This window comes from Ylistrum balloti, unplaced genomic scaffold (genome assembly GCF_031769215.1).
Source record: "Ylistrum balloti isolate Yb309-2 unplaced genomic scaffold, AGI_CSIRO_Ybal_v1 Utg370246, whole genome shotgun sequence".
Lineage (NCBI taxonomy): Eukaryota > Metazoa > Mollusca > Bivalvia > Pectinida > Pectinidae > Ylistrum > Ylistrum balloti.
In genome coordinates, this window is record NW_026782198.1 from 102,033 (window position 1) to 117,104 (window position 15,072).

The 15,072-nt window shown below is 33.2% G+C and overlaps 1 protein-coding gene across 1 annotated transcript; it reads left to right on the forward strand.

The window, feature by feature from the left end:
* Window positions 1-1,424: 1,424 nt before the first annotated feature.
* Window positions 1,425-14,517, forward strand: LOC132552371 (bleomycin hydrolase-like). Its single transcript, XM_060216536.1, has 11 exons — window positions 1,425-1,451; window positions 3,971-4,125; window positions 4,933-5,082; window positions 5,538-5,768; window positions 6,759-6,851; window positions 7,998-8,153; window positions 8,335-8,493; window positions 8,752-8,819; window positions 9,462-9,579; window positions 10,707-10,770; window positions 12,454-14,517. Exons 1-11 carry the CDS (start codon window positions 1,436-1,438, stop codon window positions 12,630-12,632), a joined length of 1,389 nt encoding a protein of 462 aa, XP_060072519.1. The 5' UTR covers window positions 1,425-1,435; the 3' UTR covers window positions 12,633-14,517.
* The last annotated feature ends 555 nt before the right edge of the window (window positions 14,518-15,072 follow it).

Sequence of the window (15,072 nt, forward strand, 5' to 3'; positions counted from 1 at the left end):
AGACATACAAAAACAAAGAACATACCTTATTGAATTAATTGGCACACGTTTAACCACAATTATCCTGAAAATCAATCTAATTCTGGAGTCATGTGCACTCTTTAAACCAACTGGCAATAACGTCCCACACTTTTAATTTTAACCTTGACCTTTATGATTCATACCAGTTGATGGCTAATGCTTCCGAAGTGTTACTAACCGCTTTGGTTTCAGTAAGAGTCCATTTCATGGTAGTTCCCTTAGTGTTATTGAAGCTATCCTCCCACAACAAAGGTTATTCGTAGTTTGGCCCTCTACACACGCACAATTGAGATTAGTGACTGATGGTTTCTCCTTAAGATGTGGTTTTTCTGGTGTTGTTGATGGCACCTATATACCCATATATGGTCCAATAGGAAGGATATCCTTAGCGTCCTCCTACAAGACGTGTGCGACATTAATCTAATGTTTCTTGATGTGTATGCTGGCTGACCAGAGTTCTTGGCATTGTGCAAGAGCTTGGCGTAACGGCCCCATATGCCTTTACTGCCACCTGACTAACATGTCTGGAGAGTTTCCGCGTACCCACTGTCTACAAACTTGTTGCTACCCACTAGAGACAAAGGCTATCTCACAAGCGTTGAAAAGAAGTTTAACAAGAAACATTCATCATCCAGGATGGATACTGAATGTGCTTGTTAAAAATGTAAACTCAGGCGACATAATTTTCTTGGTATGCATTGTTGCGTGCTGTGTGTTTGCACATTTTCACTTTGGCAGAGGGAATCTTCTGATGGTGTAGACATTGAGATGCTAGTTGACACATGCTATCCACCCACCGAAGAAAATGCAAACGGCCATTAGCACTTGAAGCACGGATGGAAACATGTCAATATGAAGTAATGGTTTTGGCGATGAATAGCATTGCTCATTAGCTTACAACATAATGAAGTGCTATTTTCACACGGGGCTAACGACGAAATTCTCTGCATTACTATCTAGATTTTGGAGCATCAATTCCTCCACCATCAGAGTTAACCTATTGAAATAGCTGTAGAATTTATTTTTTATTCAATAAAATACTTTGTGCGAAAAAAGAACACCCCCCCCCCCCAATAAAAAAAAATTATCAAAAAATGAAAAATAAAACCAGTGCATTTGTTAGAATTAAATAGTATTTTATTACATAACCTTATTAGCATTAACAGAAAGTTCAGTATGTAATTATAAAAAAAATTTACCAAATTCAAACATGTCAACACAATTATTAGCACTTAGTTTGAGACTTAGTTTGCCATTTCCACTGATAACAAAAGTGAGATGAGAAAAAAATGTTCAATAGAAAAAGAAAAAAAATGGCAACATCATCTTAATCGCGGTCATTCAAACGTTTGTTTCTCGCGTTTTGTAAAATCTTAAGCGTCTGTTTGATGAACTTGTCACAACCACCGCAAACATGGATGAAAATGCCGGTGAGTAACGTGCATTGTGTTGTATACAATCTATTCTTTTATTTAGAGTATAGTTCTGTCTAGTTTCACTTCACATACAAACAAAACACACAACTTCATTCCGTGCAACGACCGCGTACTTTTATGGTTCGTTCGAACCGGAAAACAAATAGGTCAATCGGAATTCCACTAAGCTTACCGTTATCACTTGCTCCGTTACAGTACAGTACTAGTATACGTACTGTGTTACTAGAACTCGAAACCCTTGGTTGATCATGTGCATTTCATCTCACTTGAGTTTATCATGTAATATACTCACCATTCTTCCGTCTTTTATTATTGATTATTAAGTAAAAACCAGATTGTTTAAATTATGCAATCCAGATCGTGGTCTATTTTTAGATACAGTACAGGATGTGTACTTCAGTTAGCGAGTGTTGGTGAGCTCGAAGTTGACACTGAGTATGACAATGATGATGGTTTACCGGTGACGTTGAGTATGACAACGTAAATTGTTAATTATATAAGCGTTTATTATGGATAATTAAGCCAATCACTTTAGGATGGGTATCTATAAATAGATATGAGTTAATTCCTGATGTATAGGGATATATATATAATTTGTAAAATAAACTTCCCTGAGCATAATGCATATTGAACATGTTGAGGCAACAAATCTTCCTGCTGGCCTAGTACAGGAAGGATTGGCTGCAAATGAAAATTCATATCCAAATGATGTTATGTTTACTAATATGCCACATTTACCTTACAATTTTGATAAAAAAAGTATGTGTAACTATGATTTTAAAAAAATGCTCAAAAAATTTAGATTTAAAAGTGGATCAGCGGGTAAAGTGTGGAGTTCCGGGGAAGTTGAAATGTTGAAATCCTGGTTTAGCCTTATTATAGTAATGGGTTAGCTGAATCTTGGGTGCAAATGAATTATAGAACTACAAGTACATGTACACATGTGCAATTGGTGCATGCTATACATTAGTATGTACAATGTATTTTTGGTTTGGTTTAGTTTGGTTTCAAATTGTTGAATTTATTTAGTGTACCAGGTTAATGTCCTATGAGTATTTTCTGTCATTTAAGGACAGTGTACACAAGGATGCTAGGTGACTGCATAATAAATGCAGAAAACATCCAGTGGAATATCCTACTGGTCACATCATATACTAAATATGTTCAGTTGAACAAGTCATTACACTGCCACAATTCTGAGCATAAAGCAAGGAATAGTAACTACTTTTTAAAGACTCTAGAATGTCTTGGCTAGGGGGACATAGCCCAATTAAAGCCTTCCTCACAGAGAGGCACATTCAAGTAGGTGAGGCAGTGTCAAAGGAGACATCAATGAAAACAGTAGATAGAAAGAAAATATCACATTCCAGTTTTAGTTGGCTCTTACCATCATGCAATGTGGGCAGCAGGTACAATTGTTATTGTAGCCGTCCCTATTGCCTGAGTAGTAAGAGTTGATTTTGAAAGACTTACTCAAATTGAAGTGGTGCTATGCTAAGTTGTATTGTAACTGCAAAGCAGTCAAGTGTAGTAAAAAATTGTTTTATAATTGGACAATTTTTAAGACCTACCTTAAAATTCTCAAGTAATTTTCTTAATGTTATTTTTGTCTTGCATTTATAAAAATGTAAAGAATCAGCTTGACCAGTCTTTTATCAAATTGTTTAACATGTACTCATTAAAAATTGTAAAATGCTTTTTCTGGTTTTTCCAAAAACGAAGTAAAATGATAAACGATTACCCAGGTGATTAAAATTCTGATGCTAATAACTTGGATTCTGCTTTCTAAAATTGCAACTACTGATGACCTGCATTGTATAATACAGTGCAGGTAATCAGTAGTTGCAATGAAAATTTAGATCTTAATATCCGTTATAGTATACAAGTTCAATGCCTCCACCTCTGGGTAACAGGTTTTCAAGGCCTATATAGGGCAGTCACCAGGTAGTGGTCACATGTCAGTTGTTTTTCTCTGGGACCTCTGGCTTTCTTCTACCACAACAAACCTGGCACATCCTTAAATGATCTTGGTTGGCATCAAGCAACAATACACCAATCCCTAACAGCAGATTTGATATTCATTCTGATTTACTAAAATTTAGACTCTACTGGATCACAATTTTCCACTGCAGAAAAGTAGATATGACTACATGATGTCAAGGTTGTATTTTAATCATTAGTGGTTTGCATTCTTGTAGAAGACAATGTCCAGGCATTATATTTAAGTTTTGCCCTGCTGTAATGTTTTTTCTGGTCTCTAATGCAGTCTGACTGTTTTCTATCTTATTGTAATAAACGTAGTACCAACCCAGCTTAAAATGTCATCATATTATTTTTGTGGTCTAGTATATGTACATCTTCTCCTGTGATTACTCGGAGATAATGAGAAGCCATTAACGTAAACTAAAATGTAGAAAGGACAAGCACACTTAACCACCAAAAGTAGGTTTAGTTGTCTATTATGGAGTATAGCAAAATTTCCCTTAAATATTATTCCCTCTTTACCTTCATAGGAATACCTAAAGCAACTCTTTCAAACTTCAAAGAGAAATTTTCCAGTGATGAGAAGAATCTATTGGCCCAGAATGTCTGTTACAAAACAGATCTTTGGGAGACCTGTAGACAGCAGGATCTGGTGTGGAGTAGTCCTCATGTGTTCAACTGTAAGGTGTGTAGACTTCATTAAATATATATATAATATTTGTTGAGTTCCCTTACCTAAATTCAATTAAGTGTCTATAAATAAATAGATATACCAGTTTCTAACATAATCAGCTCCATGCATGGAAGTCAAAATATATGTGAAATATTGACAGAAATAAATTTATTCTGACTTTATGACCAATTATATTTGAAATTTGAATACTAGCTGTGACAAATCATGCTGAAAAAAGTACTCTTACTAGTTGTAGCCAATCCTGTGTTTCATCATTCATAATTGTGCAGTATTTTTGTAGCGGTGGCATTAAATCTACTAGCCAATGGTCAAAGTATCAGGCTAGTAGAATTGTATATATACAACTATTTATGTTGTTTGAGCATGATTTTAAATTTGGACATTTTTTTCAGCCATGACAAAAATATTCAAATGTAAGGTCACAATTGCAAAACTCAAATTAAAAGAGAAACAGAACATTAAAACTACAAAGAATCTTGAATTATAGAACTATCCCCAACTATTGTTTGAATGCTGAATTAGGTGTGGGTCGCTTAATTAACTCACATTATATAATGATGGAGTTCTAATGTTTATCGACTCCAGACCCATAAAAGAAAGACAGTTCAATTTGGACTATCATTGTAGTACTCTGTACTATATATATTCAAAATCAATGGTACGCTGATAGCAGTTTTACCAAATTTCAGTTAGGCACATATCATATGTAAAACAAGACAACGCTTTCAGAGTGAATGATTAAATAGCGATTAAATTAGAAGTTTATGTTATCAATGTATAATTTTACTTCTTGTTAAGGCAGGAGAAGGGAAACCAATGACAAATCAGAAAAGCTCTGGACGATGTTGGTTGTTTGCTTGTCTCAACGTCTTACGAGTTCCAGTGGCAAAACACTTCAAGCTGGATGAGATGGAATTCAGCCAAAACTATCTGTTCTTCTGGGATAAGGTTGGTAGTTGTGTTGATAGTGTGGCTGTTACAGCAGACACCTCTTACAATATATTGTGATACCTTGGAGAGATATACTAATAGATACTGCAATTTAAATGATTGGCTATTAATTGGACTTACTTTTTAACTGTAATTTACTGGATTTATTGAACTGCAACTTGCAACAAAATTTTGTTTTACCATGCTTGTAATTTAACACAAATTTTTTAACCATTGTCATGTGTAAAATGTTGGCAAGGTAACTGTTGTATGTTCATTATTTTCAAGAGCAAATATTGGGTTTACTAGGATCTTTGAATAACATATTTTTCATGCTGTTTCATGAGGAAATATCTTGTGGCAATGAACCCAGTAATTTGCCAACTTGCGAAAGTCAATCAGAAGAATTTCCAAAAAAATCAACTTGCATGATAAGTACAGGTGTATATTGTAATTGTTGGTTATTGTTGTAGGTTGAGAGAGCTAACTATCTTCTAGATGTATTTGTCAACATTTCAAAGAAGGGAGAGAACCCAGACGGACGACTAATGAGCCATTTACTGCACAACCCTGTAGATGATGGTGGTCAGTGGGACATGTTAGTCAATATAGTGGAGAAATATGGCCTTGTACCCAAGAGCTGCTTTCCTGATGCTCACAGCGCTGAATCTTCCCTCAGGATGGGCCGATTGATCAACAATAAGGTATACAGGTCAAAAAGCATTATCACATGTCCTAAATGGCCTTCATTTTAAAAGAATTCCCAATTGTGATAACTACAATTCTAGCAAGATTAGGGGTCTAAAAGGGTTTCCAAGACTGAAAGGTTAGGGGTCATGCAAGGTTCAATGTTAGCAAGATCAGAGGTTGCATTTAACACAACTGAATGCTAATGGAATGGTTCAATTTAAGACTATGTTAGATAGAATGATCTGGTGCCCTTATTCTACTTGGAATGTTTAGTGCATACTTAATACTCTGGACAATCTCTTGGTATGCCTTAATGTAATTTGTATGTAACTAAAGTTATTATTCCCCCACTGAGTTAAGGGGGTATAGTTATCACATTGCGAGTTCTTGTGACCAGCTTGTGAACATGATATCTATGAACCCCTGAATAGATTGATATTCATACCATAACATCAATTTCTACACCCGATGTGATTTCGGTGGTCATAAGTCCAGGTTAAAGTTGAAAGGTAACACTTGGTCATTTTGAACTAAAAAGCTCATGTATGATATATCTTATGAACCCCTAAACAAATTGAGTTAAAATGTAAAAGATAAGGGATTTGTAGGAATGTCTGTGTGAGCTCATGTTTGCTTCAGCTTTAAATGATAAAATAATTGATTTATTGTAGAAAGTGTATTTCACTAATTATAAAAATTGTACAATCAGCCTATCCTTGTTTTGTTTGATGTTGTGGAATAGTACTGTATGAAGGTAAACATTCATCCGGGTTTCTTTCATTCTAGCATGAAACTTTGTTTTTTCCATGTGTCAAACTTTCCCATACATAAAACTGCTATCAAATCTAACTTTAGCCCTGTTTTTATTTTCACCCTTTAAGCCAAAGGATGAAAGAAATGAAAATTTCCCTGTACACACTAGGTTGTTTGTTGTAATAAGTTGTTGTATCCAAATTGTAATTTTTCTCATGAATGCTGGTTTCACACCTGGTATCTTTTTCCAGATGAGGGAATTCTGTATGCGTCTACACAGCATGGTTAAAGCAGGGAAATCAGACGAAGAAATTGCAGCAGAAAAGTTGAAGATGCTGGAAGAGGTAAGAGAACAGACTAAAACACTTGTATGATATTTTCTCCCACTCAACATAAGGAAGAGACTGGCAAAAAGGGAAGGTATGGGATGGGGTAAGCCCAGTTGAAAGAATGTTGAGATTTCTAAACTCAGATGAAGATCCCAGATAAGATCTGAGGTGTGTGGTTCAGTGCTACATGAAAATATTGTAAAAATATTGTGATTGTGTCCTTGAGCAAAGCCCTTTTTCCCAATTGATCTTAATGGCATGCGTCAGGCCACCCTGTATGTTGTTCAGTGAAGTCTCTTCCAGCTACTACAAGGAACCTGTTCACTGGGCCATAAACCCATCATGCTAACAAACTCCAGGAGAATCTATCCTATTGATATAGGTATGGGGATATTCAAGAAACCAGTAATTATATATAAACACATGGATGAGATATCAAAAAGGGTTTGTCTTAAAGTTAAATACCTGATAGCTCAAAATTCTTCATCTGAGGGTTTAGTGTCCTGGAAACATTTTAGAATATTTAGAAAAATAAAGAATTGCTCCTTTAAAATCCAAATGATTGCTAAAAAGAGACAAATTCTGATCTGCCACATGTCTGGAATAAAAACATCATACAGTAGGCACCATGTAAGTAGTAATTCAGTTTATTGAATTACTGTAAACTCCAAATAAAGTCACATCCATGTGATATCACATTTTGTATGATATCATGTTTTTCTTTGATAAATGAAAATTGCTATTAAGCAGATTTCACTTAAGAGCTATTCCTATAAAATATCGCTCCTGTCCCAGGGCTCAGTATTTTGTTTAGCGGTGTCATCCATAGACTGTGATTGATAATTTGTATAGAAGTATGGTCAAACCTGTCTATAAAGGCCGCTCAAGGGAGTTAAGAAAAGTGGCCTTTATACACAGGTGGCCTTTATGAAGAGGTTAATTACTATGAATTGCATATCATAAGGAACCAAAAAAGCAGCCTTTACTTACAGTTGACATTTGTTTATTCTAAACAGGAAACTAAACCATGGATTTCAGAGTCTGAGGGTCAAGGTGTTTTACTAGAATAGTCCTGATATATATGAATACCAGTAGTGATATTTGCAGCCCAGCAGGGATTTTGTTTTGAAAATTTTTACCTTTATTTTGTGTTGTTTTTAGATCTACAGAATATGTTCCATATCTCTGGGAACTCCACCAGAAGTCATAACCTGGGAATTCTATGACAATGAAAAACAATACAGGAAAGTTGGACCAATAAAACCTGTAGATTTCTACAAGGAACATATCAAGCCCCTGTCAGATTTGGAAGATAAGGTAGGTGGTGTTGGATGTTATAGATTGTTCTAAGCTGAAAATAATTGGTTTTTGGTTTAAAATGTGTCCACCTAATTTTCGATGTTGTAAATTTGTTGGGTTTAAAATGTGTCTATTTGATTTTCTTCAGACTATATATGTTATGTACATATTGTATCAAAATATTGTTTTTGTTTGCCAGGTGTGTTTAGTAAATGATCCCCGTCCTAAAAATGTGTACAATAAACTGTACACTGTTGAGTATCTCAACAATATGACGTCTGCTCGAAATGTCCTCTACATTAACCAGCCTGTACAAGTCCTGAAGGAGCTTGCTCTTGCTTCAATCAAAGGAGGGGAGGTAAGCCCCTTTTTGTATAAATTCATTGGATGATGATTTTTCATGTAAATGTCATATCCTGAAAACTCCTCATTTCACATTTACCTCAATAGTATCATAACATTTAGTTCTGCATCAGATCAAATTCTGATTTATATGTGAGTGGGGACATTTATAATTAATCCACATTCTTTCTTTTTTTCTTTTTTATTGGTTTGTGTAATTTTCTAATGAATTTTAAATTGTGTTGATTAATGCCACATTCTTTTTTATTCATAGTCTGTATGGTTTGGATGTGATGTTGGCAAATATTTCAGTCGGAAGCCAGGAATCCTAGATCTCAACATGTGAGTACTTTTAATACTTTATTTAAAATAAAGAGATTTTTGTTTTGTATCAAGCTTGGACTACATGCTGTTGTGTGGTTGTACTAAAGCTTGGAATACATGCTGTTGTGTGGTTGTACTAAAGCTTGGACTACATGCTGTTGTGTGGTTGTACTAAAGCTTGGACTACATGCTGTTGTGTGGTTGTACTAAAGCTTGGACTACATGCTGTTGTGTGGTTGTACTAAAGCTTGGACTACATGCTGTTGTGTGGTTGTACTAAAGCTTGGACTACATGCTGTTGTGTGGTTGTACTACAAGAAAGATTTTGCCATGACACCACTTTTCCTTTTAAATAACTTCTTCTCCATAAGTAAGAGGAACAGAGTTATGATATGTAGCATATGTCATGTAGAGTTTAAGAGCTACTAAGTTGTTTGTTTTCAGGGTTACAAGGCTTTTGTGTATATAAATCCTGAAAAAACTCTCCCAATAACCAAGAGTGTTGGGGTCATATTTAGCCAATATTATGAGAGGAAGGACAATAACATTTGTTCAATTGACTGACCTTGACTCACTCTTCATAAATCTTCACCTTGTCAAAGTAAGCCTTCATGCACTGGCAATTTAAGACACTGTATCAATTTTTTTTTTGATTTTCAGAGTGAATACTGATTTAGTTTTTGGCACCAGCATGTTGGGGATGAATAAAGCTGAACGTCTACAATATGGTGATTCTCTAATGACTCATGCTATGGTACTCACAGCTGCTCATGTTGAGGTATGACCCACAGTTTGTGTACTGTGTACACAAAAAACATCAGTGATGAAAAGTTGTCAGTAGTCTCACTAGAAATTGATAAGCTATTTGTTTTGGAGAATGGTTTTTCTTTCTGTTTTAGTGGTTTTAAATTTTTTTTTCGCAAACATGATTATGTCAGGTTATAATGTCTGTTTGATTAAGGGAAAAATAATAACAATATTTACCTGACTCATTAAAGGTTTGCAGGTTGTTGAAAGTAATGGAGAAATATTATGATAGCCATTAAATTCATAGATCTTATTGATTTTGTTAAGATGTCATTAGCTTTGCCAAATAATCATTCTATTTTTTTTTAAAAAAACTTACTATAAACCAATGATCTCAACAATTAATGGATCATCTAAATAGTTTTTGTCAAAAGATTTTTATTTTTATGAACACAAACTTAATTTTTCATTCGTGAATTATCTATGGTTTATAGTGTAAGTTTCTGTATTTTTTGTATCACAAATTTGAAATAAATCCTCTTGACATTGTGAAAATGATAAGACATTAATGATGCACATATGCTGTTCTCTGAAAGAACAAAAATCACATATTCATAATGAAAAATTCTGTTGAGTTTTAATTTTGGATTATATTAAAAGGTTCAAACATGATAATAATTTGATCTATCTAGCAGTAATTAGACAAAAATCTGAATCTATTCTGTAAATATATTTTGGTCTATTTAACCATTGAACAATTGTCTAATTGTATTTATTATCAATATCAATGCAGTGTAGATTACATGTATCATGGTTATTTAACTTTAGTCAATCTTGTATATATGATTGAGTTACAAAGGTAATGACTATGTATACTTATTTATTGGAAGAGCTTCCTGAAAATCAAAGCCATCAGAATGTTTAACATAAAGGTAAAATGTGTGTTACTGAGGCAATGTGCAAAGCCTGTATGTAGTGTTTGTCACTGTAGCACCAACGTGATATCATTCATTGTCTTGTGATCAAGAATGTATTTACACTCTTATGAATACAATCCAGATCAACACAGAGTTAATAATGCAAAATACTCATTTACCATTTAATTAATTAATTGAATCTCTAAATGAAAATAACATCACCTAACAAATTTTATTTTAGGATGAGAACAAGACAGTAAGATGGCGAGTGGAGAATTCCTGGGGAGATGCAGATGGTGATAAAGGTATTTAAACACAGTTTGTTTGGTCTTCACTAACCATTTTAAAACAGGATTTAAGAAGTATCCAAAAAAATCTGGTATATTGTACTTGATGCTTGTATGAAATAGAACAATTTTGCTTAAAATTCAGAAGGATTTTACTCCAAAACTTCTTAATTTTCCAAGAAAAAGATATATCTTTTCTTGTATATGGAAAAGATTACCCAAAAGGATTTTTGAAAGGACCAACATGATATGGTTTACATTGTCACTACTATTTCATTAGTTTTATCATTAGCCTAATCTAAACAGGCCAAAGAAACTTGAAATTAAATTGCATTAAAATTTACTGAATTGGAAAGCTCCTCCAACGTTTTACAAACTCTCCACTATCATGCAGGAGATGTATACATTTCTGTGGAACTGAGTTGCTTCCCTTTAAGCCTTGCAAATTATTATTAATTTTGATATGAGTATGTATAAGTAGCTGTTCAAGATAACTCACCTTCATGATTGATTTCTGCATTAAATAGGTGTATTTCAACTAATTCATCAAGACAATTGTTTGGTATTGTCTATAGGAGTTACAACAAACAAAACCAATATATTGTTTGGTATCATCTATAGGAGTTACAACAAACAAAACCAATATATTGTTTGGTATCGTCTATATGAGCTACAACAAACAAAACCAATATATTGTTTGGTATCATCTATATGAGCTACAACAAACAAAACCAATATATTGTTTGGTATTGTCTATAGGAGTTACAACAAACAAAACCAATATATTGTTTGGTATCATCTATAGGAGTTACAACAAACAAAACCAATATATTGTTTGGTATCATACAACAAACAAAACCAATATATTGTTTGGTATCATCTATAGGAGTTACAACAAACAAAACCAATATATTGTTTGGTATCATCTATAGGAATTACAACAAACAAAACCAATATATTGTTTGGTATTGTCTATAGGAGTTACAACAAACAAGACCAATACCGAAACAAAACAAACATAGCTGGGGTCATACATACACCAGCCCAATCTAATATCACAAAGACAAAAACTTACAACTGATAAGAAAAAATTGTCAATTTTTTGTGAGATATTTTTGTACAGCAAATTTGGAATTTTGAGTTAGTCATTGAACAGATGAACACTGTGTGGAATACTAGTTATCCTTGGAATGACCATTTTAGCTCGTAGTTGAACAGATGAACACTATGTGGGATACTAGTTATCCTTAGAATGACCATTTTTAGCTTGTAGTTGAACAGAAGACCACTGTGTGGGATACTAGTTATCCTTGGAATGACCATTTCAGCTTGTAATTGAACAGATGACTACTGTGTGAGAAATAAGTTATCCTTTAATGACCATTTTTCAGCTCAATGGTTATGTGAACTGATGTTAATCCCCTAGTTTTGAAAGACTTCAAATTAAAGCCCATAAGTATACACCTTCCCAATTGGGATGTTCAATATTTCAAGGTCTAAGACTGATGTTATAGCAGTTTGATAATGATTTCCTCTTGTTTTCTTTTTGTTAAATTTTGGGCCAGGTTTGTTAAAGAGTTTTAAGTCAATAAGTATATATTTCACACCCATTCTATTTTGGATATATACAATCATTTAACGTTTTTATTTATTGCTGCTGGTGGTAAGCTAATTAGCAATTGTACTTGTTTCATCTTTCAGGTTTTATTACGATGACAGATGACTGGTTCTCAGAATTTGTGTATGAAGTTGTCGTAGACAAGAAACATGTACCGTCAGAAGTCATGGATGTTCTTAATCAAACACCTGTAGTGCTTCCAGCTTGGGATCCCATGGGCGCTCTGGCAGTTGATGTAGATGGTCACACTTCAAAGCTATAAAAACTTTCCAGAGATGATCAAAAACATGGATTACTATTGAAGATCTTGTTTTTTGGTCTCTGTAGGAACAATGGCAATAATAATTGACATTTGTTTTTAATCAGGAAAGTAAAAATTAGTTCCAATGATTAAGTGTATTAATTTTGATTTAAGGTATAATTGTTGTATTTTGCTACTGATTTCTTCAATATTTATATACAAATAATAATAATTTTATGCAATTTACATGATTATGTATGCTCAGTCATTAATCTTTGTGAAAATTTATTTTCGTGGAATTTTTGGTTACCTTATATCCATAATTTTTTCTTTGTCAACAAAATGATAAACAGATTAAATTTGACAGATATGGATTATGATACTAGTGGATTTGTCAACAAGATTTATCCATGAAATCAAGAGTCAGTGAAAATATATATTTTTTGTAAAGCCACGAAATTTGACCCCCACGAAAATAAAGTGCTGTGTATTTTGTTGGTTTTTATAAAAATTCAGACACTGAAGAATGTGCCTCCATTTTTGTTAATCAGTATGTATGATCTTTAATTATATTGTACTTAGCAAGTGTAACCACTCAGTCCATTTTATGTTTGTCTACATGTACCAACACAGCTGTGTGTTTATTTAAACAAAACCAATGAGATGAAACTTGCGATTCACGATACCTTTATAATCTAACTGGTAATCATGAATATTTTGATATACTATGCTTTTGTAGCTGTTTTAATGATCCATTAAATTCTTGACTTTGTATTTGACCAAAACATAAAACTGAACCATTTATTTATTGTTAATAATTTACATCTTCATTTTATTGTCTTCCTATCTGGAATAAAGTCCTGTCATTTTGCTGTTTTAAAAATACCATTAAATCCGGTGATTTATTCATTGTGTGACACATCTTTTGTCGTAAAAAATGAAATATATGTTAACATTTTATAAAAAATCCTTTTTTTAAGCCAAACTTCAAGTGAAATTAGATACCTTTGTTTAAAGACCTATGTTGTTAAGTAGCAAAACACCAATTTTTCTTTAACTTTACAGTTCCTACATATAAAAATTTGAATATTCTGAAATATGAAAATTTGGTCGTAGCTTTCTTTATACGAGAATTTCGATGATGTTTCTATTGAAAATAGTTTTTGATGGGCGTTTTTACTGGTATCAAAATGGCAAGTTTTGTGATGAAAAACAAGAAATCCATTTACATAATGTACATATCAGAATGCTGATTCAAATATGAAAATCATATTTTACTTGAAAAATTATTTTTGAGGGAAACTATCAGAAATCCGTGCAACTCTTCACAACAATAGCTAGCAATAACAGTCTGAAATTTTATCATTGCTGAAGCTCAGTTGTATTTCTGGTTCAAAAATATATATGTATAAATAGCAAACTTGTCCAAGAATACAATTACTAGATAATGCTTGTTGTGTTGTCATTGATAAGTAAAGATGTACTTAAATGATGAACGAGATGTAGTTGATTCTGAGGTTTCTGCAGCTGAAGCCTAGCCTAGTACTAAATAATCATCTGTATCCAGATGAAACAAATCTCCATAAGATTGCACAAAGTGTAATTATGTCCCATCTACAGCTATCAGGACATACACTCAAAATCCTTGTAATTTCATGATCTTGTTGTCAAAGTACAGCGAAGAAAATTCTTAATGTTTTTGTCCACTGCCCTATAAAGAAAAACAGGTGTTAATAACTTTTAGGTAGAAATGACCATGCCAGGAAAATGGTCTTTTTCAATCATGTGGGTTATCAATGTTAGGTTTCATACCTTCTCAAAACTTTATAGTGTGTAGTAATTCTTAGATACAAGTAAATATACATATGTGTTTTTATTTTGTACTGTTAAGTATTTATATCAACATGCAGATAAGAATAAATCCATTTTTTCTGTATGTATATACAGTTTTGTCTTTTATGAGCTTTCATTTCACAAGAGAAAATGGTCTTTTCAAATCACTTTGTATTTGGACTGTTTGTCTACACTGATGTGATAACTTTTTTTATAATAAATTATATTATAATCACTATTTCTAGACTTCTGGACACTGGAACAGATGACCAAACAGCAGTGTCAATTGCTATATGAAGTTTGTGATCACCACTGCTCTCGTACTTACAGGAGCATTTTCATGAAGATGGCAACCAACAGTCCTTTAAAATTTGACATTTAAGAAGTTGCACTGCTTCAAAATCTGTATCAAGGTAAAAGATCAGTTTGTTGAACTCATCACATTTTGATATTTATCTAATGCTCAAGATGGCAATTTTGAGAGAATGGATTTTACCATTTCTTATGACTTTCAAAATTTAATTCATTTCAAAATTGTTTCCAAGGGGGTAGGAGTGAAATGAATTTGACTTTTTTTTTCTTTTTTGAATTTGATTCAACTGTATCTGTGGTCGGAGGAAATTTGCTG